Raw genomic sequence first — 27774 nt, forward strand, 5'->3', positions numbered from 1 at the left:
AAAATTATTTTGTGTTTTTAGGCTATGGTCCAATCTCAAATCATATAATATGAATATGTAATGAATTACAATTTACAAAAAAAAAATAAAATTAACTCATCAAATCCTAATTTATTAAAGCAACAATTCAAAAGGAAAAGGAAACATCCAAAATGAAATCTATATACAATTAAATTATTTAACTAGTAAAAAATTATATTTACAATTTACCTGTCCCTTTGATTTTAGCAAATAAAAAAATTTCCTTTTAGAAGTGTTTTCTTCCTTTAATTTAATTTTAAAGTACAATTAGAGCTGACAATAAAAAGAGATTAATAAATAGTAAATTAAAAGATTAGTCGTTACCGTACCTTATTTTTTTGTTATAATTAAATCAATCTTTTTATTTTTTTATCAAATTCTGTTAACAAAAATTGATGCCATATACATTAATATAAGTAGAAAAATCACTTAATGTTAAAAAAATTAATGTAAACTTTACAATTAAGTGATTTCGAGATTTGTATTAATTTTTTAACAAAATTTAATAAAAAAATTAAGAAATAGACCAAATTATAACAAAAATTAATATTTAATGGATACGATAATAAAAATTAAAGTACACAAATACTTTATTATAAAGTACAAAGTTAAAAATAATAATTTCATGGGCATGGTGAAATGATAAAATACCTTAAGTTTCATATAAAGTATCAAGGTTTGAATCAGTGTGACAATTTGTTGAAAGGTTTAAAATCTCACATGGACTATACCGAATATTCAACTTCTAAGTGTGTATAGATTATGTTCGCATTCGGATTTACTCGGAAGGTGCATCAGAGGGGAAGATCACCCGTCCTTGAGAATTAGTTAGACGAAACTCGAATGCCCAAAATGAATTAAAAAAAGATTAAAAATAATATAATTTATCCAATTAATAAACTTTTCTCGATGATCTATGAATTCCAAAGATGTCCCCAACTTTCAAGATAATTTCTTTCTTGCAAGATCTCGTGAACCTGTAATCGACCATTATGTTCAAATCTCAACAAAGTGTACTAATCAATGGAATTACATATATATATATATATGTATGTATATAATAATATGTTGGCCAAATTTATATTTTTACATTTTTTTATTTGATTACTTAAATTTTTTATTATTTTAATTATACTGTTAAACTTGTATTTTTGATTCAATTTAATTTATATACTTTGATTTTTTTTTTCGTGCGATAACCTAAATTTTTCAATATTTCAATTATACTCCTTAACTTATATTTTCGAATCTATTTAATCCTTGTAGTATGACATTTTTTTCGTGTGGCAAATCGAACTTTTCATTGTTTTGATTATATCTTGTATTTGTATTTTTTAGTTAATTTAACCGTTATAATTTGACATGAACAAAGTATAATATATATTTTGTTATATCAATTTGTTATTTCTTTTACACATGAAAGTATAAAGTTAAATCGACTCGAACATGTAGATTCAGGGGTGTAATTAAAATAATAAAAAAATTGAGTTGTCAAAAAAAAAATCAAAGTATAAAAATTAAATTAATTCAAAAATCAAGTTCAAGAGTATAATCGAAATAATAAAAAAATTAAATTATTTAAAAAATATATAAATATAAATTTGATCAAACATGTATAATTATCACCCATGAACGTGTTTGGAAGAAAAATATTAATATCCTATGAATTAAATCACACAACCATATGGCTAAGACCAAGAGAAGTATCAAGAAACGATACAAAATCGGAAGCCAAAATAGAAACGAAAAATCACAACACAATGCATTCAAGAACAAGAGATATACGTGTTCAGATTCAAAAGAATCCTATCCACGGCAAAGGCTTCCAATCCCTAGTAAATCCACTAATATATACAATGGGTTTAGAGAAATTACAAGCAATCAACAACAATCAGAAAAACCATTTACAGTATTGACAAATCGGTGAAAAACTGAGTACAAAAGTTTCAAAGAACAAGTTATTCACAGCACTCACAACACTCGCCTACCTCTCTTACACAACCTATGATTTCTCAAAGAAAGTGACAACACAAAAAACTAGGGTTTCTGATAATGGAGCTTTCGTAAATGCTTTCTGCACATTCTTGAAGATGATGATTGTTCAACTACCCCTATTTGCCTTATATACACGGGCCAACTCAAGATAAATGACAGACTTGGGCTTGGGCTCAGTTTGCTATAAAACACCAACAACTCATGGCCTATTTTATATATATATATATATAACCCAAATTATAGCATATTATAGAACATCTAAATGTAGCCCACATTCATAATGAAATAAACTCATATGCAAGTGTGATGCAACCCAAATGTAAAAGTACATCAATTTATTTATCAAAATATAACACTATATGCCATATGACAATTACATGAATTGATTTATTAAACATATAACATATCAATATATTTTGAATCACAAATATTAACAAAAAAGAATGTTTCTTGTACTTTCATTGATATTTTAACCCGTTGCTCTCTACAAACAAGTATAAAAACTATACTTTATATCTTGGTCTTCGTCACTTTAAGTACCTTTTATATGCTTGTAATGAGTGTATAATTCATGCTTTAATAGAGATTAACGCCAATGATTTAAGATGACGAAAAAAATAGTTGAATGAGAGAAAATTTTAGTTGAGGGTGCTAAAGGCCATATTTTTTAATAGTCCAAAGACTCATTATATATTAATTAAGTCAATTTTAGATAATATGAATTGAAAATTAAAAAAAAAAAAAATCTAAACTCTCCAACTCGTGACTCTATCTATCTTGCCATCACCATTTTTCCAAACTTGTCACTGAATTCTACCCTCGCTTGCCTCGATTGACCATTTCTAATTGTTGTTGCCATCACAAATTCACAATTGAAACTCTAAATTCCACTAAGAAGTCAACAACTTCTTAACCTTCATTTTTCGCTCTCATCTTCTCTCTCTAATATTCATACACCAAAACTCATCGCAATTATAGTCTTTCATCCTAGATCGACCACCGCAACCACCACCACCACTGCAAATACTAATAATGTGGGGAATTGTTTTTTTTTTTCTCATGATTATTATATGAGATGATGTGTAAATGTTTAATTTGATATGTATAAATTAATCTAACATGCTAAAGAGGTTTAGCTTTGTTGTAACAGTTAATTACGTCGTTAGCTTTTGGCTAATAGATTAACTTAAGGCAATGACAAGTAATGATTGAATGAGTAAATATGCCAAAATGTTAATTAAGAGGTTAAATGTTACATTTCTTAATTATTTAGGGACCCTTTATGTATTAACCTTTGAAATGTAGTTACCTTTCCATTCTTCGTCCTCTTCATCACATGCTTGTAAGGTGCGTATAGTTCACGTTTTAATATAGACTAATTTTAAAGATTTAAGGTGATGAAAAAAAATAATTAAAAAAAATATATCAAAATTTTTAATTGAGAGACTAAATACCACATTTCTTAGTAATTCAAAAACTCCTTTATCTATTAAGCCTATATTGTCAACAGTATAATAATATATTTCTGTATGTATATATATATATATAATAATAATATGTATTGCTGAGCAATATCACACACACAAGCACATGGAGTAATTTATTTGCTCATTTGTTAAAGGCAATCTTATATTTATGTCTTCCACTTTTACGTTTTTTTATGTGATTATTTAAATTTTTTATTATTTAAATTATAATTATAAATTTATATTTTTAAATCAATTTAATTCATGTAATTTTCAATTTTTATGTGTATTAATTTAAATTTTTTATTATTTTAATTATACTTCTAAACTTAAAATATATGAATTAAATTGATTAAAAAATATAGATCAAAATTTTAATTGTTTTATGAAGAATAGGTTAAAATATAAGAATTAAATTTAAAAGTATAATTAAAATAATAAAAAAATTAAATAATTACATGAAAAAAAAAGTGAAACTAGAGGGGAAAATATGAATTTGGCCGGACCTAAATAAAGCAATGCGATTAATGCGACGTCGTTTTATGCCCATTTTCCATTATCCGCTTTCGTTACTATTCCCGCCATTACGACGGTCGTGGGGTTCAAAATTTCGCATCCCGATTGCAATTCCATTTCCATATCCTCTGAAACCCTAGAATTAGAAACAGAGAGGATTCTAGAGAGAGAGAGAGAGAGAGATGGATGTCAAAGAGGCAGGCTCGGCCCTTGATTCTCTGATATCTTCATTCAACACTCGGATAGCAGAGCTTCAAGAACTCGTCATAGCTCGCAACAGTTAATTCTCCAATTCCTTACTTAGAACCTCACATTCCCCGATTCATCTTTGAAAATTATATTCAAAATTGTATTCACCATCTCCAAAATCTTTTTCTCTGTTTTTCGCAGTGTACCCAGCAAGTAGCGTCACTGATTTGTCGGCGGTGGACGCCGCGCTGAAGGCCATGGAGCTGCAGGTCCAGCAAATCAAAGAACGGTTGCGGGAAGAGACCGAAGCCATCCCTAAAGCCAAGGTAACTCTTCTCACAACTATATAAAAATTTTGGGATCGTTTTGGGGTGTTAATATTGCTTGATCGTGTCTTTGTGATTCTTCCGTTTAAGTTACACTAGGGGTTCTGCACACGCATGGGCGTGTGCCATATGTATCTACGAGTATCGCTCATGATCATAACGGTGTCGGCGGTGGCGGTTTTGCTGGTTCCGACTACTTGTAGCTGGCTGGAGTGGATTCCCTCATCCATTTACGCTTGGGGCAGGGGATTCTTCTTCGTGCTGACCTCCTGCATCAACTCGGCCTTAGAAGGCTGGAGCCGAAGATCCTCTCCTTCTGTAAAATCTTTGTGGGCATATTTGTCCACCCATGCCCCTCTGTGTAATAGTATTGGAAATTGTCAACGATTGGAGATTTGCAGTTACTGAAGTACTGATCCGGTGAGGATTTTGCTACGTGGTTGATAACTAGTTAAGGCTTTTTCAGGTCTCGAATGATCACGAACCATGAGAATGTATAGAGAAGTACAGAGCCCTATATTTCAAATTTGCTCTTTATTCTGGGAATCTGCTTAACACCTCCGGAGTCCAAGTATTTTGTAGGTTGGGGCAAAATGCAAAATGTTACATGCTGATTTTGGTCATAATTATCTGATAGCAAATGTGTTATATACATGTGACATCAGGAAAAAAGTTTGTTGGAACTGTTAATGCACAGTAAAAAGAAATAAAAAGTTTTGGGTTGTTATTAGTGATTGTAATATTTTTTTTGGTAAGCAAAGTGATCCTAATAGTGTTTGGTTGCACAAGGTTGTGAACAGGCCAAAGACTATTCTCTGCATGATGTTTAAATCATGACTAAGATTGAGTTTGGTAATCTTTGTTCTTACTGCAGAAGCTCATTGAAGCATCACTACGTCAGCAAAAGAAGTTGCAGAACATGTCTGTCCTTGTTCCTTCTCATTTGCCAGAGAGAGTAGCTGCTATAAATCCTGAACCTAGTAAATGGTAATCGTATTATTTTTTACTATAATAGTGTCTTTTCTGTCATGTTGTTGATGTCTGGTTTGTCCTCTTTTGATCTCTATTTTATTGGCGTCAGTCTGCTGCTGGAGACATCTAAAGCAGAAATTGGTTTAGAGTCTTCGAATCTGAAAGAGGAGCCTGCAGTGTTGCCTAAAGTAAGGGTCTCTCCCTGTAAGACGTATACAAATGTTAGAATAAAATGGATGTGGACAGATTATAGGGTGAGCATTAAAAGATTTTCATTGTTGAGGTGAATAGAGGTCTGCAACTTGGTATGCAACTCCTAAGTGGTATCCATTAAATTGGACCAGCAATCATACTTTGACAATCTTAGTTCTGGAGAATTTGTACCAATAACAAAATTTGTATTGACATATGAACATCATGTGTATATTCTATGAATATTACATAGATCATATGAGTATTTTGTGAATAATGTGTAATATTCTGTAAATTTTGCAGATCATATGAGTATTTGGTTTTGTTTTTCCTAATAAGGCCCAAGACGGTAATGATTTTTCGAGTGGATCTAATCTTCATAGGCCTTGACCCATGATTGAAGTAGAACTCAAGTCCATATCACCACTTATTGGCAGCCCAAAATAGAAGTCGGGCCATAAGCCCATTAACCCTTTGGAGGAGAAATGGGCCTAAGACCATTTGCTCAAGTAATGGGAAGCCCAACCCACCATCTATTTGTCCTAGTTGTCCACATATATATACATATGTCTTGGAGGCTCTCTCTCTCTCCCTCCCTCCCTCATATCGACGCCGAATCCACCATGCCCCCTTGCTGTCTTCAGCGCCTTTTTTTCCCGTTGTGGGCGCCATCTCTTATTGGCTGTTGTGTTATTGCGTCTCTTGGATTTCCTTTGTCATTCTGGCTGATTCGATGGAAGCTTCGTGCTTCGCCTATATAAATCGGTTCTTGGCTCCCTCTTTCGATAGCTCTATCGGTTTTGTCTTCTTCGACTCATTATCTTTGTGATACTTGTTTCCTTTATGGACTTTACTTCGTGTAGAGCATTTCAGTTCATGGAGAGGGGGGGTTAGATTTGGTTGAGAAAGAGGGGCGTTTTGGGGTTAGGCCTTGTTGAGACTTGGTGGTTCTATTATCGGTGTTGCCTAAGTGGTGATTCGGTTGTCTAGATTTGAGCCTTGAACGCCTCTATCTTGACTGCCATTGGTGGCCAAACATGGAGTTTCTATACTTTGTGTATTTTTGGTTTTCTAATTTCGATTAATATTTGCACTAACCATAAGTTTAAGACATATCATGTGTCTAATCTAATGGCGATGTCTCGAATCCTAATGACTTTATATGCAATATTGCTGAAAACTATAGTATGACCACCTTCTGATTAATGCATGTTTTCAAACCAATGTCTTTGAGATGTGACATGGAATGATGCATCTAAGTCAAGAATCCATTCTTGCACATGTGACCTAAACGCAACATTTATTTCAGTAGAGTCAGAATCTAGGAGCATATATACCTCACTATGGTCATAAGAGGTCACTACATTGCCCTATTCTTGTTCTTTCACTGTTTCCTTTTGTTTGCCTTTCTCGACATAACAATCTTTAATGAAGTGTCCAATTTTTTCACAATTGTAACACTTCATGCCTTTCCTTCAGGCTTTGGATTTAGACCTACTTCTCCCTTTCTTCTTGACTCCTAAATTGAGATCTACCCCTCATCATGTGGACCTTACCATGCCTTCTCTCGCTTCTTAATTCCATTTCCTTACTCCTAAGGGAATCTATGACAATCTCAGGTGTTAAAGTGTTCCTACCATATTTAATGACATTTTTTTACCTCCTTATAGGCTTCATGAATGGCATTTAAAAGAATTATGGCCTTATATTCCTTGGTCACTTTTTCACCACAATTTTTGATATCTTGAACAAGTTTGTTAAAAATATGTAGATTGTCATCTAGGTCCTTACATGGGTCAATTTTAAAACTGAATTTTTTTTTGAGTAAAACAAGTTTATTTGGAGTAGATTTCTTAACATATAAATCCTCTAATTTTTTTCAAAGTTCTTGAGTGGTATCAAGTTTATCAATTTTCCTTAAAATTGAGTCAAAAAAGGGAAAAATTATTGAAGTGTATGCAAGTTCATCAGCTTTTGTATTTTGTTTTGCAGTGGTAGTTGCAGGAAACTTACCATCAATGGTTTTTGACACTTTTTGTTGAACAAGAATACCTTTCATCTTTTGTTGCCATATAGAAAAATCACCCTTCCCGTTGAAAACCCCCATTTCAAAATGGAGTGTGGTTATGTTCACAGATAATATGCATAACACAAAAATAAGATATGCAACCATAGGATTTAAGAAACACACAATTTCCCCCAAAATTTCTAAGGTAGTAGATATGCACAATAAATTCACTCTGGAATTGATATTCTAGCAATAGCAACAAAGGGAGATATCATAGATTTACTAATCAGTATTTAAAAGAACATACCAAAGATTTACTACGCAGTATTTAAAAGCACTGAGCAATTAAATAGGCACAAGTAAATCATAAAAAATATCTAAATCAAATCACTGTTACCCCACAAAGATTAGAAACAGATTCTGATACTGAAAAGAAGGTCGGATCAAAAACAAAACGAAGCAGCCGTCGGTCGCCATCACATGCGCCGTCGCCTATAACACACGCGCCATCGTTGGCCGGTGGGTTCGATGACACGCGCTGGTTAGAACGAGTGCCCAAGCCTAGTCGATCTTGGGTATGGGGTCCGTTCACCCAAAGCCAAAGCTTGCACAGAGAAATTGAAAGTATTTAGAATCGGTCACGGAGCAAGAATAACTACGAAATCGGACAAAAAACTCGAGGATTTTTCTGATTTGATTCCGATTTTGCACAACCCAGAAGCCTAACAAGTCTCTGATACCATTTGTGAGTGGAAGATCTACAAAAATTGATGGTTAGTGCAAGTATTAATCGAAATTAAAAAATAAAAAATACACAAAGTATAGAAAACTCCCTGTTTGGTCACTAATGGCAGTCACGATAGAGGCATTCAAGGCTTAGATCTAGGCAACCGAATCATCACTTAGGCAACACTGAAAATAGAACCACCAAGCCTCAACAAAGCCTAACCCCAAAACGCCCCTCTCTTTCTCGGCTAAATCTAACCCTTATCGCCAAGAATTGAAATGCTTTACAAGGAGTAGAGTCCACAAAGGAAACAACAAGTATCACAAAGATAATGGGTTGAAGAAGACAAAACCGAGAGAACTATCAAAAGAAGGAGCTGGGAATTGGTTTTTATAGGTGAAGCTTCCATCAAATCGGCCAGAGCGACAAAGGAAATTCAAGAGATACGACAACACAATAGCCGAGAAAAGACAATGGTAGAAAAAGGTGTCGAAGATAGCAAGGGGGCATGATGGATTCGACGCCGATATGAGGTAGGGAAGAGAGAGAGAGAGAGAGAGCCTCCAAGACATATATATATATATATATGTGGATAGCTGGGCTTCTTGTTACTTTAGCAAAAGGGCTTAGGCCCATTTCTCCTCCAAAGTAAGGGTTAATGGGCTTATGGCCTGATTTCTATTTTGGGCTTCCAATAAGTGGTGATATGGACTTGAGTTATACTTCAATCATGGACCGAGACCTATGAAGATTAGACCCACCCGAAAAATCGTCACCGCCTTGGGTCTTTTTAGGAAACACAAAACTAACAAACTTCTTGAACAAACTTTTTGTATATATATATACATAGCCCTGTACAATTCACATAATCAATGACATAACATCGTAACAAAATTTTAAATGGTATCAAATCAAGACTAGTGACGCAATATTTAGATCGTTACACGAGTTTGGATTAGTTATGTAGTGAAGCCTAGCCACACATGAGAGGTGTGTTGAGAGTAAAAATAATAATATAAAAGTTAAGTTAACTCTATATCTACTAGCTTGACATATTAATATTTGATGTATATTCTATGAATATTGCACAGATCATATGGATATTTTGTTAATATTGTGTAATATTCTCTTGAATTGTTAACCACCTTCAACAGATACACTATATTACCAAAATATTCATATGATCTTTTGATGTAGTGCCAAGGCCTCATTCACAAAAAAATTGGTACTGTATGTTGGAGATCAAGAATTTTGCGAATTAGTTTGTCTAGGCCGTTATTAGAAGGATCTCAGTACCAAAGAGAGATTATGGGAAACTTGTTGTATAGCTTGGGAAATTGTTGACACTTGAAAGATTAAGAGACAACTGTGTGATCCAGTGACTTTCTTTCTAGGGGGGCGTTTGTTAATCAAGATATGAGGCGAAAAAGTCAAGATATGGGATGCATTCTGGACTTCTATCATTTCCAACATGTTTGTTAAGCTTATCTGACAATTCTTGAAAAAATCATTAATGACCTCTTATCTTGATCTTTTAAGATATGCTTATCTCTCTTCTCCTTCAAGATAAGCATATCTTGGTCTTTATAGATAAGAAAAAAATGACATTTGTGTCCTCTAGTGCATTTTAAAAAATTTAACAAATAGCTTGATAAAAATCTTGGAATGCTTCCCAACTTTATCTTGACCATTCCATATCTTGGTCCGAAAACCATTTTGGACTTATCTTGATACTCCCTTATCTTGCTTATTTTAACAAACGCTATCTAGGGAAGTTTTGGAATATGTCCAACCGGCATAATTGAAGGAATTTGTCTTATGTTTCCTTTTCTGGTAAGTAATCTGTTTGCTTCCTTCTTTCTATCGACTGATACTAATTCCAGGAGAAGAAAGGTCGTGGCTCTCCACCATTATGGTATATTACTTCTGAAGAACTGGATTCCTTGTCATCGTGAGTGCATTCTATTCTTTGAAGTGTCTCAGTTTTATTTTTGTAACAGCATCTTTTAGTGACTAGCTGCCAGTCACAACATGTGTTTTCAGTCAAATTTTCTCTTTTATTTATTTATTTATCCGATGCCTGTAATGTGCAGATACATGAGAGGGAGGCTTACTCTGGATAAGGTCAATGCTGCTATCAACGACATGTCAACTTATGCCGAAGCAACTACTCATCTTATCACTGCCCCAAGAAAGAAGGTTTCTATCCATTTCCCTTCTCCCTTTTTCCTTTTTGGTTCAGCTGTAAGTTATATTTCAGTTGTTCTGACCATAACATATTTCTTTTTGAAGTTGGCAGAAAATGTCTTGGATAAAGCTCTGGTAAGTTAGCTCAATCCACTTCACATTATTTGGGACTTCTTTAGCTACGTGTTCCACTTGAAGATCTATACTTCAGGCGGTGGTGATTGTGTGGGCTCCATCAACATGGTGGAGCCTAATAAAAGTATCTGAAAATTGCTGAAACTATGACATGTCTAGCACAAAGATCTAAGATTCTAGTTTCTCTAATCCTTTTGGGTTATTAATGCTTCTCACGTTCTTGATTATTTTAATCCACTTGTTAATTTCATTCACTTATTTTAAATTATGACAAAATTGCAGGAACTAAGGGAGATTGCCTCAACAGAAACGGTGAAGGGCAAACATTTCTTTCTAGAAACGGACATAAAAGGGCCTTCATTGAAGCTGGACAACACTGGAAAGGCAATACTTACAGTGAGTATTCTCTTTTGCCAAACCAGTCTGAATCAGAAAACCAGAAATATTGTTTAGTTTGTTGTTTGATGTACTTTTAAGTATTTGACACATTAGTCAAGCAAATGGAATATTCATTTTGTGGATTGGTGTTTCTTGTTATTAGGGAATGAATAGATCTGTTCATCTTCACCCTAGTGATGTAATAGATTTTGAAAGAAGTGCATACTTTCTTTTTTGGCAAAAAGACTCCAATGTATTTCTGGATAAAGATTACTTAAAATACAGTCATACATAAACCTTTATACCCGCTGGGGTAGGGCCTAACGAAATGGGATAGCTGATCACTCTAAAAAAAATAGAGAAAACATTCTTAGCACACTTAGGTGGTGAGTGGAAGATCAATGCTGTGTACTGGCCAACTGCATCAATTAACCTTGACTCAGTTTATCCATGAATTATATGTTCGTTGTACCTGTTGACACTTGGTCCTCACCCCTGTTATATATATTTTAATATTTTCCAGGTCCTTCGGCATCTTGGTAGGATAAGTGAGATGCGGATTGGGCATCACCGCGTGTTCATTCTCTCTAAACCTCAGCAAATGGGCATGCTTCATTAGATATTATTCAACAGTGTAATTCCTTTACATTTTTCTCCTCCATTTATTTTTTTTAAATTGCAAGCTGCAGAAAAGCAATGCAAGTTGAGTTTCTCTCTGAAGCTGGACATGGTAAAGTTAAACCAATGTTTGGATATTTAAGAGAAATGTATTATGTTATTAAGACCTCTTTCTTCAAACTAAAGACTTGCAGTTGCCCTTGCTGCGGACATTAGATCGGCTCGTTACTTGACCAAAGAAAAAACATAAAGACGTTACACTTGTAGAATTGCCTTCATTGCAGGTAAAGATCCAAGTTAAAGCATCGGTGCCTACAAGAGATGCTATCTTTATGGTATGTAACTTTGCCAGTATTTTCTCTCCCCAAGACCCCCTCTTATACTATTTATATTTCTAAGGCTGTGAATTACCTGGTAAAGCGTTAGTAGAGTGTCACTGAGTATTTATGATTTTTTGATAATTTAATTGAAGAACTAATCGTTTGAGATCATGAATCCCAGTCATGAATAAAGATAACTATTGGTATTTTTTTATCTTGTCTTCTTGCTCACTATTTTTGTTTCCTCAATCTCTCTACACCATCTTTATATTTTCAACATCTCTATTTATAGGAAGGGTATGAAACCAAAATCAAATCCAAACAAATTTTCTGCTTGGAATTTATTTAAAAATTAGACAAATCTTAAAGCCTGAAGAGTACTAAATGTGAACAATACGCGTGAAGCAAAGATATTATGGGAGTGCCGAAGTGCTAATACGCAAATTTTGTAGACAAGGAATGAATGTGAGGACATGGGGTGGGGTGCTTAAGAGGGATTAGGATGGCAAATTATGTTCTAGTGTTGGGTTAAGGCGAATGATCAGTGTGTTTTCCTTGGGGTAGAAGCCCTTAGTATAGAGTCTAATAACCCAATTCTTCTAAGACATGGTCTACTGCCATAAATACGGATTATTACCAACTCGAATTTGTTTGGATTTTCTGTCCTCTGTCGATGTGCCTTGTCCCCTCCAAGGCATGCTTCATAGGGTAAAAAAAAAATCACTTTTCAAGTCAAGTTAGTGTCCAATCATTGAGCTATTTATTTGGATAACGTGCCATGGCAGACTTGTTTTCCAAGTGTTTAAGCCACGTAATCCTAGAACTTCTGATTTATTTATCCCGATGTCTTCCATATCATGTACTACCTTGCCTCCAAAAGTACTTCTTCTCACCCTCATTCCCTGATGAGATGTTCAACTTCCAAATGAACTAGGACACTGAGTGTCTTGGTTGCCTGAAACCGGGTTTGGACAATCCCCAACTTTGCCAGTGCACAAGTTGGTGCTGATGCTTTTGGTGTTTGCGGGTTCACTCTGGCTCTCTGGCTCTTTTGCTTCTAGGCAAACTACTGCCTGCAAATATTATACTTTCAAGCTTAAAAACTTTGAATCAACAAAATATTATTAATAATAATGATGCTTTATCTTATGGGGGTTGTCACCCCTACCAATCATCTCTCTACGTCATGTGGGTGGAATCATAATGTACTTCATTGTTTTTTTTTTTTTTTTAATTATTATTAGAAAAAAGGATAAGCTTGAATTTTTAAGAAACATCTATGTGTTAGAGAGAGCAAGTTTATTCCTTTGTCCTGCCTGCCCAATAGATTAAGTAGCTTTACTTGGGTGTCACTTATAAGATTTACGTATCACTTGTGAGACTTAAATAGCAGCTTTATTAATCTTTTTACTCTTTTAACTCAATAATAGTCTTAAGCTCAATATTAGTCTTAAGGGAGTGAAAAAACACTCAATAGAGAAGACCTTTTCCAAATACATTTTATTGCTACGTATGAGACATTTTCCAATAACTTCGAACTCTTTTACCACTCGTCCTTACTACCCATATAGCTTCACTTGACTATTTGCATTATTTCGTCAAACTACGTTTGGTTCTCATGTCAAACACTAATTTATCTGCTCCTGCAAACCAAGGTGATAAGATTACTAATAACGCTAATCCACTCAGATCCAAACACAGTATATTCTAAGGCTAAAACCTGTGGCTGGCACATCTAAACTTAAATGGACTTGTAAGTCTTGTTGCTATATATGAGATTAAAAGGCATTTAAAAGCTTAAACTACCTTCAGCCAAAAAAAAAAAAAAAAAGCTTAACCAACCAAAATTGCCTGCCGAGCTACGAACCTGAGACGTTAATTTGACTACCACATGTTAGGTAACTGGACCTCCCATATCTTCACATTTGGTATGATATTATCCATTTTGGGCTTAAGTTTTCATAGATTTGCTTTTGAATTTTACTCAAAAGGTCTCGTACCAAATGGAGATATTATTCACTCTTTATATGCCCATGACGCTCCTCATGTCTAGCCAATGTGGGACTTAATTTGCACACCCAACACCACAATCATATCTAACGACTTTGTCACACTTTTATGAGATGTCACCACCTCATTAAATATATATCGACTAAGGTTGGCAGAAGCGACACTGAACCTCAAGAGTTTGCTACACTAATTCCTGGAAGATTACTTGATTTGAATGGCGTTACCTCGTCGAACTTGAGAATGTTATTGGTCGGGAAGATCTTGTGAGAAGAAAATATCTTTGAATGAAATATATAATCATCTTGTGGTTTCTACATTTGCAATTTATACACAGACACGGAAGGGTAACAAGGGAAACTGTGTCGAGGCAGATGATGGGTGTAAACAAAATGTAAAGTGGTTGTACTTTCGCTTTTAAGACTAAACCTTAAATTGAATTGCGCTGAAGTAGGCGACAATTAACTTGTTATCTTTGAGGGTAATGGTATTTAAGGCAATTAGGAATAATAATTTTTACTTAATTACGGGTATTCAATAAATCTCGTTAACCTGGGGCCAATGGGGGCCTATTTTCCCCTTCTCCCAATGGAGAGATGAGAAAAAAAATACTAGCAATGGGTAATGGACGAGGACAAATGCCCCTGACCATATTTGATTTGTATGTAATGTCAGGGAAGTGGGGTAAACTAGCAATTTTTTAGTAGACTTCAATCTATCAACTAATTCACTTTCCTTAAGGTGTGATTTGCCACTGCTAAATTGCTACTAGCTTGAATATGGTCAGGAGTCTTAAAGTCTTAGAAATCTGCTGTAATATTGAAGATTTTTATAAGAAAAATTTCAAAATCGTATATAGAATGGAAAGGATTGAAGGGAATATATTCATCCATTGATCCATTAGATTCCTATTTGTAATCTTGGACCTATTATGTTTGAATAGTGCCTTTTGATAAAAGAAAACAACCATCCAATGGAATGTCTAATTTATTCTTAATTGTTGTAAATTAGGAATTAATAATTGATTCTAGATAGATGTAAATTAGGGATTGATTTTTGATTGTTGTAAATTAAAAATTGTTGATTGATTGCAAATCATGGATCGCATGATTGAAAATTGTTGTAAATTAAAAGTTGATTAATTAGAGATTGCTGTAAATTAGGGGAGATTTTTTTCTTTGGTCTTCTATCCAATCCTGTGAATAAATTGTGTTAGTAATAGAATGATTTTTTTTGCCAAACTTTTACTAAAAAAAAATCACAAGAAGATTCAACAAAATAAAAACTTAAAAAAGAAGTCTTAGCATATTGAGATTCTTTAAATTGAAAATTTAGACTAGTTTGTCTTTTGATCAAGACTAACTCACTACGTTGTATCCTTTTATATTTTTATATGTCTTGTTGTGTCAACTTATAAATTAGTATAAAATATAAATAAAAAATAGTATATCATATTTTGTTAAATTTGTGACTCATTCTTATTTAATTTTTTAATTATTATTTTTAATAATTTATATTTTTATGCTTATGAAATTTTATAATTTTATTTTATTTATATACATTTCACTTTGCTTAAGCATGTGTTTTACTTTATATTTTATGCTTAAGTTCCGTGGGTCTTTTGCAGTTAACTGGGCTTAGTGCTTTTCAAAACACTATACTAAACAGAATATATATATATATATATATAATGGGCTTGACTACAACTATATGTATACTACATATTTATATTTCTCTCTATTATGTTATTTATTATATATAATTTTTATTCTTTTATGTATAGATGAAGTTGAGTCAAGTCCCATATATTCAATTTGAGGCAATGTTTTGCATCTATGATTGAATTGACCTATTAAAAGAAATCAAGTCAAATGGAATCAATCCCAACAGTTCAATTTGGTTATTAAGTTTACCTAGATTTGTGAACACTTCTAGTGTATTATACTTACAAGGTTAGACCCAAGCATAAGTTAAAGGTTAGTTGCTCGTTAATGATTAATTTAATGCTTTTGTTGAGTAATTAAAATCTAGAATCTAATATAGTAAAAAAAATCATAAGAACCCTAACTTAAAAATATAGGAACGTGATGAATATCTATTACTTGATGTTGACAAAAATAGAGATAAAAGACTAAGTATATTATTTGATAGATATGGGTATAAATATTATTGAGATATGAGTATGGAAAAAAAAATCTAATTGATACTTGATTCCTTTCCATTTTTAAGGACAATAATTCTTTTTCCATAAATAATAAGCATAATGGTAGCTGTTTGTGCTATTAAATTTGAGTTCCCGAGTTAGACCTTTGTTAGCATTGATTACTCTTTCATAATAATACCTGAGTGATACAATTCTATTCACTAAAAAAGTTTGGGCAATAGTCTTTATAGGAAAGATACCAGTACCAGCACTTGTGGGACCCGCGTTGTGTTATATGTGTACAATCAATTTTTAGCGTTGGTCTCAATCATGTAGACGTACAAGTGCCCTAGAAATTGAATTACTTGGGGAGGAGGGCACGCAGTTGACCCTTGGAGGAGGAGTAGCAGTCCTTTGTCCGCTTCTGCTAAGCATTAACCAAAATGGCTTGGAAAATAGGAAATCCACCTTCAACTCCAATGCCACACCAATCCTTTATAAGCTCCCCTCTATTCTTCGCCTGGAACTCCAAACGACCCAACATCTGAGGATTCAATCTCCAAGTCTATCTGTAAATCAATTCTGTGCCATCCAAGTCCAATCCTTATGGGTATAATTAGAAGCAGCTTTGCATTTATGATGGGCACATTGGTTGGGGTTTATATTGCCCAGAATTACGACGTACCCAGCATTGGAAAGCTGGCAAACACTGGCCTTTTCATGGCCAAGCACGTAGAAGAGAGCTACCGCAAACCCAAGAACAGCGAAGACGATAGCCTCAGGGATTGATTGATCTCCTTCCATATGCATGTAAGTATAGAGAACTTGGCACTGAGAAATACCCATTTAAGTTCGTTATTCGTAAAGTGGATTTTTTTTTGTTAGGAAAGTCCCTATACGAAACCTTTCTTTTTGTGTTGGGATTGACTTTGTCGCTCTGCATTCGTGCTTAGTGGCTATTAGATGCAACTATAATTTGGGGTGAGTCTTGGACTAAATGGGTCCTTTTATTTCTGCTATTTGGTGCTTATTTTCGTTGCATGACTGCGGACCCACATTTGATGTTGAGTTTTACAGGTCTATTTTCTTTTCATCTTGCATCTGTATATATAAAGCCTAAATGTTTCATACTCAACCCTACAGCTATATGATCTAGCCTATGGAGAGACGGCTAAGAGCTGAACTAGGTGAGTGATTGGAGTGTTCCTTCAAAACCTTACAACCGCAATGGAGTGTTGACCTGAGGGGTTTCAGATGGCCTAATGATCAAGTTAGGAGAGGTTGCGGAGTTGGAATGAAGCTTAGGATTGGAAAGAAAATGTGCCCAGAGATAGAGGAAAAAAAAGTAAATCTCCCTTGGAAATTTTAGGCTTCGCCTTTTCTTTTTGCCATCTCGATCATGCCTTGTCCTCTCGGGATACCATGGTTGGTGAACCTAATTCTTGATTATTTGCGTTTGCTGAGACTCTATTGAGATAATTGGTGATCTTGGCGGGTTATAGGTGGGTGAGGGCTTAAGTTTATCTATATATTTCTATGAACAACCCTGCAAGATTGGAAATATGAAGAGCCTTGTGCAGTTATAGGAACTTCTCATGTCTAATTGCGTGGTGGGTTTACTGCACCATGTGTCAGCTTTCGTCCACTCATTCGCATTAGATGCTCTCCACTTCCCACTATCCAAATTTATATCAAATTCTCGACACGCATTACTCACCCTTAAATCAAGAATTTGTGTTGGAGAGAAACGATTTCAAATAAGATGCAAATCAAGTGAATTACATTTATAAGGAGTTAACTCCTTCTCCAGAGAGACCCTTTTTTACGATTAAATTGTGTAATCATGTATGCTTCTAAGTCAATACCAATAACATTTGCAACCAATTTCTGAACCACATCAATCTCTTTCACTGGTGTATGACATTTAGAACTTGTAGCAGGCACCATGACAAGCTGCTACCCAAGATAATTAATCAGTCTAGAAATCTTGTGAGGCACTGCAAGATGATAATAAAAGAATATTTAAGTTCTCAAACAATAGGTTCAATTTTTTTTTTTCCCTAATAAAAATCAGAACTAAAAGAAGCTCTGCTGTATGATCCATAACATGTTCATGTTACATAACCAAGGAACTTGGTCAGTTACGTGGTTGAGACTATCTTTTTAAGTGTGGGATTTAGGGAAAGCCCCAATACAGTAATACTTGGTTTGAGAAGACAAGATTATATTTAGCGGATAAATTCACTGTTCATTGAGTTGATTGATTATAGCTATGTTCTCTTAGCCTTAAAATCTCTTAGCATGGCCTTAACTTTCTCTCGTGGTTTCCATTTATTTATTTGTTATGACCATTATTTCCCTGATTTTCTTAGATTCTGTTCTACAGTCTAGTAGTTTCATTGCAGCACAACCATTTTTTATCTAAATGTTGGGCTTTAAGGTTCACAAAAACATCCTTGTGAGAATCATCGCCCCTTTCCCTGCTGGCTTTTAAATTGTCTTTTATATTCCATGTATACAGCTCCGTCTGGCTTCAAAAGAAACTTGCATTGGTATAAATTGTAAACCAGATTTTGTAGCACCCTTGATGCAGTATAATAGTATGTTGCCTTGAGATATGATGAAAAGACTAGAGTTTCTGAAATAAAGAAAAAAGTGTCCCTATACACTCAAGTGGGTATTGCTTTGCTTGCAGTTGCAGTACCAAGAAGCCAAATGAGGATGGAGGTTAGGTCACGCAAGGGCGGATCCCAATATTCATTCAAGCAATATGACAAACTAGAAATAGAAAGCTACCATGTCACTTATATTGAGCGATATACTATTTGTATATAGAACATATGACCAGACTAGCTTCATTTATTTTCATTTTGCTCATTTTTTGATTGTGCATTGGCATTTGCCTATACCTTTCTGTTTTTCAGTTGCCATAACTCACACTTCTAATGTCAAAATAACAGCCCTTGCAATACCCCGAGAGCCCATCGAGATTAGTATATATCGAGGATAGTGTAAGAAAGAAAATAATACCAGCTGGATATCTTTTGGGCTGAATGTTGGTAAAGAACTCTCAAGTTAAGCGTGTTTGATCTAGGGTAATCTAGGGATGGGTGACCCATCTGGAAAGTTCGCGTAAGTCTATCAGGATAAGTTGTTCCGGTCTTTTCTATCGTTCGAACGGGATGTTACAGGCGGTATCAGAGCTGACCTGGGCCATGTGTTGGGACTGTGTACTAGCCAAAGGCTGGGGGTACTGGATCGGGGAGAACTGAGACCAGTTGTAAGGTCGCATGACGAGGACGTCATGTGCTTAAAGGGGGGAGAATGTAATATCTGAGAGCCTATCGAGATTAGTATATATCGAGGATAGTGTAAGAAAAAAAATAACATCAGCTGAATATTTTTTAGGTTGAATGTTAGTAAAGAACTCCCAAGTTAAGCGTGTTTGACCTGGGATAATTTAGGGATGAATGACTTCCTGGGAAATTCGCGTAGACCCATCAGGATAAGTTATTTCGATCCTTCTTATCGCTTGAACGGGATGTTATAGTCATAAACTTTAACTTTAATATCACTAGAATAATGTTAATCAAAATATAAATAAAAAAAGGTGAAATATGAAAAATACTATAGATAAAAGTATTTTTTATTGTATTTGTTAAATTTATTTAATGACTTTTAAAAAAAAATTATATAACTTTTTATATGATATTTTTTAGATATACTTATCTCTTTTTTTTTTTTAAATAAACATATTTTAAATTTTATAAATAAAAAAAATTATACATATCTTCTAATATATTTTAAGAAATTTAACAAATAATTTAATAAAAATTTTAAAATACTTTTCACCTTTATCTTAACTATTTTATATTTTAAAAATATTTTAATCTTATTTTAATATAATTTTATCTTATTTATTTTAACAAACACTACCATTATTTACATTTTAAATTTTTTAACCATCTTTATCATTTACTTTGACAGATCATTAAATAATTATTATTATTACTATTATATGCTATATTTAATGTTCCTTTTACTAAGTTTCCTTTTCAATTTCATTTACTTGCTTTATGGCTGTGTTTATTGTTTACGAAAATTAATTTTGTTTGTTGATCTTCTTTCCCCTCCCTTTCTTTTATTTCTTGCTTCCTTGTGGAAAAAACATTATAAAATCAACAGGCGTTTCTAAAAAGGCACTTGACGAATCCAAAAAAATAAAAGGGGGGAAAAGTTAAAATGATATAAAGAAAATGAAAATGATAGGAGACAACAAATAAACTTGCAGAGGGAACTTACGAATAGAAGAAAAGATACAAACTTCTTCTATAGTCCAAATTCCATAGTATCAGTCGATGGGGCAGAGTGACCCCCGTCCAAACGCAGCAGGCAAATCAAATAAAATGAGTTGTTGGAAAGGGAACGTTACATAATCACTCACCTACATCTCTTACACTTGCAAGGGCATGTCTACACAAGTTGCTAAATACTTGGGATACCAACAAAGGTTGACATTGGCACCCAAACAATGAATTTACTAAACCAATCTCCTTCACTGCATCTCCTATGTTTTCTTAACGAAGTATCCGAATAGAATGCCTAGGAGACCAACCAGCACCACAAACAACATGGAGAAGCCACTCCCGCGGCTTTTACTTATTTCTTTTCTCACCAGCTCCTGTTTGATAACCATAATATGATTTGATTAACTCAGCTGAGCAGGATCCGCAAACAGAATTACACATAATTATTTATTCAGAGCAGAATGGGAGATGAAAATCAAAACCATGTTTGAAAGAAATGGATGCCAAAAATCTATTTACAGAAAAAGGCCTACAAGAAAATGCATCTTATCAGATCTGTGAAGTGCTATGTTTTCCAAAAGAAACAATGAGATACAAGTACTTGTGGCTATCATTGGGGCATACAATAAATTATCTGGCAAAAGTACAGTTCACGTTTTGTAAGCAGAAGATGGGCCATTTTTACCAATTTTTCTGGTCATTTGTGTTTAATGCACATTTTCTATTTTATGTAATTTTTTTCTTTTCTAGAGTGTCAGTGCTGTGTTCTTTCTAGTGGATCCAAGATAAATTTACCAGGATGATATCTAGTCCCACTGCTACATCAAAAACTCAAAGGAATCAGATACAAAGTTTGCCTCCTTTCTTGTGTTTGCCTTTTCTCAACCACAAATAAGATATTCCTAGTGAATGTGAAGATCCTATGAGAACCAAGTACCGATGCTTACATAAAACTCCCCATCTCCATCACGCATGGCACCAAACAACAACAATGAAAAGCCTTAATTCCACTAAGTGGGGTTGCCCATATGAATTTTAGACCCCCAACTATCTATTAAGGGCAATTTTATTTTGCCATATGTAAAATTTTCCCACCAATTTTTTTTGGTCTTCCTCTACCTCTTTTGCAAAACCTTCTCCATTTCATCCACTTGCCTCGCAAATGTGTCTATCAATCTTCTTCTCACATGCCCAAATCATCTTAATCACATGTTGCACGTCTTATCTTCAATAGGTGCCCCATCAACCTTACCATTGCATGTAGCACCACTTCCCATATATTTATTCTTATTAACAATGGTTAAGATACTCGCCAAGTGTTTTTTGCACAAATAAAGAAGGCACCTTTGAAGGAGCCGCTGTAAACCACTTTCAGTGGAAAGAAAATCATCCAGCACTGCCAAGGATTTGTCAAAGGACTGTACCTCAAACCTGCAAGAGACTGTTCTACTACATTTCACAAGGTCCTCAACCTGAGGAGAACAAAGCAGCTTGAAGTGAAAATCTAACAATCATAAGTACTGCACTGCTTGATCACTCAATTTGACAGGACAAAAAGGCAAATTACAAAAAAGTTGTCCATCCCCTGTTAAAATACTTGCTCACGATAGCTCGAGTGTCATTCAAGCAAAATTACAAAAATGCTCTTTGCTAGAATACACAATTCCCTTGCACCATAAATGACTCCAGAAGGCAAAGTCTTCGACCACAACCTATGAACATGTTTAACTTCAAAAACACATTGGTAGAAACCTTGACCATGGATGAGCCCAGTGCTCAAGCACCTTATGCTCCAGAGGGAGACAGATCATGAGATCAAGCTAGTGCCAAGGGAGAAGAGACCAGCATGTGCTCTCTATAGGATAGCCATTTTAGAATTGTAAGAGCTGAGGAAGCAATTCATTTTAGTAGATCGGATGAAGTTTATCAAGCCATCCAAAGCACCATACTCAGTGCCCACACTATTTTAAGGGAAAGGTGATGGTAGCCAACAACTATGCATATACTATAAAGCTTTGAACAAGATCACCAGCAATAACAAGTATCCCATGCCTCTCATTGTTGATTCATTTGACCACCTCAGTAAGGCAGGATATTTCTCAAAATAAAACTTGCAGGTAAGATACTACTAGGTCAGGATCAAGAAAGGAAATGAACCAAATACATGTCAAGAGGTATGGGTTTTTCAACTTCACCATAGTTCCATTTGGCCTATCAACGTGCCAGAGGCTTTTTGCACTCTCATGAATGAGGCATTCAGAGAATATTTTGCCAAATTTGTGGTGATTTACTTGGGTGTTGTGTTTCTATGTTGTACAAGTTGGTCTCACAATATTAACCATGTGATGAAACACAACCACATCAATTATCTTCATTCACCACCATCTCATTAAATTTCTCCAAAATGAAAATGGTGTTGGAACTTTATCTCACAATTCCCTCAGTAGAGGATTGTGTTAGGAGGGGCATCCAGCATAAAATTTTGCCACATTACTCTTTTACATGGATTTGTATTGTTAATGTGATTTAGAAGTCAATAGATATTATGAATGTTGTGCTATGTTACACAGACTCTGCAGTTTCAGGCATTGTATCAGTGTCAACACAACACGACACTATTACTAGTAGATATGTGTTGGACTCTGCATTTTCAGGTTTTTTGACAAGTTCGGCCTCTAGGTACATACTCATATTCAACACCCATACCCAAGTCCATGTAACATAGATGTTGTGCCAATGACCCTAACTTTGTTAGGATAAGGTGTAGTTAATGATGATGACGATGAATGTTGATGTGGTGATTTACTTGGATGATATTATTGTGTATAAATCCAAGTTGGAGGAACAAAACAAGCCGAACATATAAGGTAGGTTTTACAAAAGCAGTGAGAAAACCAACCACATGTGAAGTTGGATAAGTGTTCATTTGCCTAGGAACACACCATATTCTTGAGGTACATTGGATAAGTGGAAACCACGAATCAATATCTGATAATTGAGATTATTTTTAGGCTTACCCAACTACCGATGATTCATAGAAAGATATTTGAGGATTACTAGCCCATTAGTAGAGTTATTTAAAAAAAAGTTAAGGCACAGCCTTAGGCAAAGCAATGCCAAGAAACCTTTAAAAACTTGAATACAACAATAGTGAGTGGTCTTGTGTTAGCTCTTCTGAATATCACCAAGCCTTTTGAAATGCAAAAGAACACTTCAAAGTTTGCACAAAATGGAGTTTTATTTCAAAATGGCCATCTTGTGGTATATGCAAGTCAATAGCTCAGCAACAATAAACAAAAATAGATGGAAAATGAGAAAGAGCTCCTTCTTGTTGAACATTTTCTTTGATTGTGGGAAGGCATTACTTGTTGGACTAGCAATATCTGGTGAAGAAATAAAATACTACAATTAAATTGAATATTCCCTTACATAACTAAAGCTCAAAGTGAGAAAGCTAGATGGTAACAGAAGTTAGTAGAGTTCAACCTTAGAATATATAAGGTTAGTGACATGCCACAAACCATGTTGAAATTGCTATAAGCCAAAAAAACTACTTTGCCCATGCCAACAAATTGTGTTGCAAGTTCTACACCTTACACCAAAATGCAATAGTGGATCCATGCAACGATACTATTGTGATTAACCTTATGGACCTTGTCAAGGACAGCAAGACACACCAATTTTGGGTGCAAGATAAGCAACTTACCTCTAAGGATAATTGCATACTCTATGCCTGACACCTTGCACTTGCCAACGGGAATTATTTCACAACACACCATATGGGAAAGACATCCAAGATAGGAAAGGATGCCAGCCTTTTTGGAGGAAGGATATTATTAGACCCACGTGATAACGTTCAGGAGGATGTATGCACTTTTCTCACGTAGGCAACAAGATAAAATGAAGACCTATAACATAGGGAGTTTGGAAAAGATGTCATTCAATTCATCACAAACCTACCCAAGGTGGGAAATAGGGGTGTCCATGGGTGGTCCAGGTAGACAGAGTATCTAATTGAACCAACGTGATTAGTTTGGTTTTTTCTGTAGATCAGTACAATGGAGATCTATTTCATTATGGGTCTAGGCCTTCAAGTGGACCCAACCCTACTTGATCAATATATATAACTAAATTAAAAAATATATAATATAAGTACCTAAAGATTCAATGTTCGGTTTTTGTATAGGGATTGATTCAGTTCTGGGTCCAATTTTATGGAACCAATGGACATCACTTTTTTTTTGGGTTAGTGTCAATTGTCAAACATAAACCAACTCAACCCATGGATAACACTAGTGGGAAAAATCAATACAATATTAACAATTGTCAATCGCTTCATTGGACATGCTGCCTTTGTACCTACACCCATGTATATCTTGAACAAAGAGGTAGCCAAACTCTTCTTCAAGCACTTGGTAAAAAAAATATTAAAGTGTTCAAGGTTCTTAGTTCGCAATTAAATTTTATCAAGTCAAGTTTAACTGCATGGACATTATAGTAAAGGTCAATTATCAAGCCTGAACAGTGCATGAGTGAATCAATCATAGGACATTATATTAAGCATACCAATTCCTGACGGAGTTTCTGATTTTGTTGAATAATAGAAGCTCTCTCCTCTGTCAACTTGGACACCAAAGACCATGTCTGGAGCATAAAAATGATTCCATAAAGAGTCCCATCAAATGAACTTAAAAACAAACAAAAAAAGAAAATATCTTTCATATCATGAATAGACAGCTATGTGTATAGACTAGCAAAAATACAAGCCAAATGAGCTAGCTAGACATGTTAAGCATCAATTGGAGTTCCGAGTATGTCATGTTCAAATAATAAGCTGCAACTCTATTCCATATATGAACTGGATTCACATACTCATATGATGGATAACATACTCAACTTCTATTCCATATATGAAGTGTAATGAGCTGTCATTGTTTTTGGGGAGTAATTAAATGTACACTTACAAATGATCACAAGATGGGTACAAAATTCTAACACAACCAAGTGAGAGGAGATGAATCCATATAGCAACCACAGCAGTTAAGAAAAAAGCTTGTCCAGATGAGTGTAGCCGAGTTTTTAACAATATTATTGTGACATAAAGGCGAGACGATATACCAAACAGCAAGAAAGAGAATAGTGAAATAGAGAAGTACAATGGATTAAAGGCAGAACGTTCATTACTGGTGTTTGTTACTACCATTAAATACTTAACCTAAGATCAGAAAAGGAAAATAGTGGCCATGTACAATATGTGTCTAACAGATACTACTGTGAAATACATACCATAGTTCGTTGACAAATAAAGCTGGAAAGAAAATTCTTGATTCTTCCACCTTTCCATCAGGTACATTCCAAACTCACTAACCTATTCTGAGGATATTTCAAATTGGCACATGGAATATGTGCTTTGAAGGAAGAAAGCATTACATATTTCAGATAATTTACTAATGCTGTCTTTCCCAATGATTTTAGTAATAAGTGAATCTGGTGAAGCCTTACACTTGTGTATAGATGGCATGCAAATTGACACAACGATGAGTTTAACTTCCAGCACGAAACAAAATCTATTTAACCATAGATACATTGGAATTTTTGAAGAACTTCATGAGTTCATCTTATTGACAGGCTACATAATATTTTCATGCTTCTAATTTTGATGACTTGACCTTCTCAGTTCTCACAGTCACGGAGTGACTATTGTATGATTGGCTTTAGTGCTTTTGCAAGCATAATTTATCCATATTGTAAATATTTTACACTCAATGCTGTGGTGGTCCAGCAACATGGTTTGGCAAACTTAGTGAAATGAAGTCAATCTATGAAATCCACACAAGAAGTCATCATACAATATAAACAGTTAATAGAGAAGGAAAAACATAATTGTCATATAACATCCCTCAAGTATACTAACGCACAACAGCTTGATTTCAGATTAAACATCAGGAAGTGATATTGCACAAACATTTCATTTTCATCCCTTGTTGATGACTAATATTTGTGTGTGTATGATGTTCAGGTGAGTGTCTGTGTTCATTCATGTTGAGACAAAGTGTTCACCTCTGCAGAGGAAGATTTATCTTTTGTGTCTACCTGAGATCTTGTCACCTGATATAGCAGATTTAAACAGAAAATCAAAGTAAGTTCCAACACCAAGGGTTGCATATAGACAAATGCACAAAACACATACAGCATCAGTTGATGAAGCATTTTTCCCATCCTCAACCACAGATGTCCTGGGAGATCCTTCCTCAGATTCTTCAGGAACTGGTGAGGGAGGGTTAGCTTGAACATACACAACCTTCAATCTGAACTCTTCCACAACCTTCCCATCCTCCTTGTTAAACTACAAAGCAAAACCCAGAGTAAATCAGACGTGGAGAAATATAACTCAAATCACAAGAAAAAACAATTTTTCATGGTCAAACCATCTCACCGTTTCTGGGGTAATATCGTTAGTGATTGCTCCGTTAGGTGCCACGGCACTTTGAATGAGAAATTTGTCTTTGCACTGCATATCAGGCGGTGCCTCTTTCTGCGCTTGCATTGTAACTGCCAAATACATAAACCAAAGCCAAATGAAACTAAAACCAATCAATTAACTGCTAATTTTATATACATATCTACCAGCTATATACGCAATGTACTCAAATTATACCTGTTATGCTGCAAGCGGCCCCAGGCAAAACAATACCATTGTTGGGACGAACACAGTACTTCTTGGGGTTGGTTGTCTTAACCTTTTCAGTTAAGTGTTCCATTAATCTAACAATCCACAAAGCGGTAGCACTAATGGGAAACCACAAGAATATGCAACAATATATAAACAACTACTACCTTGAACGCCACATGTTTGTCAGTCTTGTTGGTCAACTGCATAGAACACGAACTCTGCTTCCTCAGCTCGACTATCCACAGCACATGCCAAACAAACACGGAGAAAAATCAATATCCTCATGAAAATTCCACCAAACGGAGCCACTAAACTAGTTCTCAATAGGCGCGTTACTTGTTCCACGAGATTAAAAAAATATTCTTCCCTCTCCGCATCTCTCGCCTCGATTTTCTCGGTAACTAAACAGAAAACTGAAAACTGAAAACGGATTCAGGAAAACGGGACTTACACGGGAATCTCAGCTCCGACGGCTGAAGATCGAGGAGATCGCCGCCAGTACTCATCTCTCCGAATCGAACAGCTTGCACTTGCTGGCAGCAACACTCGAGAATTTGGGGAATTTGGAAGGATTTCAGGGAATAAATCAAGATT

The 27774-nt window shown here is 34.8% G+C and overlaps 3 protein-coding genes across 8 annotated transcripts; 2 read left to right on the forward strand and 1 right to left on the reverse strand.

Annotated features, from left to right (window-relative positions):
- Positions 1 to 4114: 4114 nt before the first annotated feature.
- Positions 4115 to 19092, forward strand: LOC127786851 (spindle and kinetochore-associated protein 1 homolog). Of its 4 annotated transcripts, none has more exons than XM_052314551.1 (11): positions 4115 to 4277; positions 4389 to 4513; positions 5388 to 5500; positions 5595 to 5673; positions 10296 to 10363; positions 10506 to 10611; positions 10705 to 10734; positions 11017 to 11130; positions 11636 to 11746; positions 11917 to 12065; positions 18896 to 19092. In XM_052314551.1, exons 1-9 carry the CDS (start codon positions 4181 to 4183, stop codon positions 11729 to 11731), a joined length of 828 nt encoding a protein of 275 aa, XP_052170511.1. In that variant the 5' UTR covers positions 4115 to 4180; the 3' UTR covers positions 11732 to 11746; positions 11917 to 12065; positions 18896 to 19092. The 4 variants fall into 4 exon arrangements, with proteins under 4 accessions (XP_052170511.1, XP_052170513.1, XP_052170512.1 ...); XM_052314553.1 differs by having other exon boundaries at positions 11925 to 12065; XM_052314552.1 differs by having other exon boundaries at positions 12015 to 12065.
- On the forward strand, positions 16596 to 26702 carry LOC127786853 (uncharacterized). 2 transcript variants are annotated; one of them, XM_052314558.1, is made up of 2 exons: positions 16596 to 17010; positions 18722 to 18876. In XM_052314558.1, the coding sequence occupies exon 1, from the start codon at positions 16807 to 16809 to the stop codon at positions 16987 to 16989; it is 183 nt and encodes a 60-aa protein (XP_052170518.1). In that variant the 5' UTR covers positions 16596 to 16806; the 3' UTR covers positions 16990 to 17010; positions 18722 to 18876. The 2 variants fall into 2 exon arrangements, with proteins under 2 accessions (XP_052170518.1, XP_052170516.1); XM_052314556.1 differs by lacking the exon at positions 18722 to 18876 and adding an exon at positions 26527 to 26702 and having other exon boundaries at positions 16597 to 17010.
- On the reverse strand, positions 20506 to 27774 carry LOC127786852 (vesicle-associated protein 1-3). 2 transcript variants are annotated; one of them, XM_052314554.1, is made up of 9 exons: positions 27632 to 27774; positions 27345 to 27415; positions 27166 to 27247; positions 26944 to 27059; positions 26698 to 26853; positions 26568 to 26615; positions 25074 to 25151; positions 21852 to 21979; positions 20506 to 20881 (listed from the first exon to the last, which is right to left on the reverse strand). In XM_052314554.1, exons 1-9 carry the CDS (start codon positions 27684 to 27686, stop codon positions 20872 to 20874), a joined length of 744 nt encoding a protein of 247 aa, XP_052170514.1. In that variant the 5' UTR covers positions 27687 to 27774; the 3' UTR covers positions 20506 to 20871. The 2 variants fall into 2 exon arrangements, with proteins under 2 accessions (XP_052170514.1, XP_052170515.1); XM_052314555.1 differs by lacking the exon at positions 21852 to 21979.

This window comes from Diospyros lotus, chromosome 12, assembly GCF_014633365.1.
Source record: "Diospyros lotus cultivar Yz01 chromosome 12, ASM1463336v1, whole genome shotgun sequence".
Lineage (NCBI taxonomy): Eukaryota > Viridiplantae > Streptophyta > Magnoliopsida > Ericales > Ebenaceae > Diospyros > Diospyros lotus.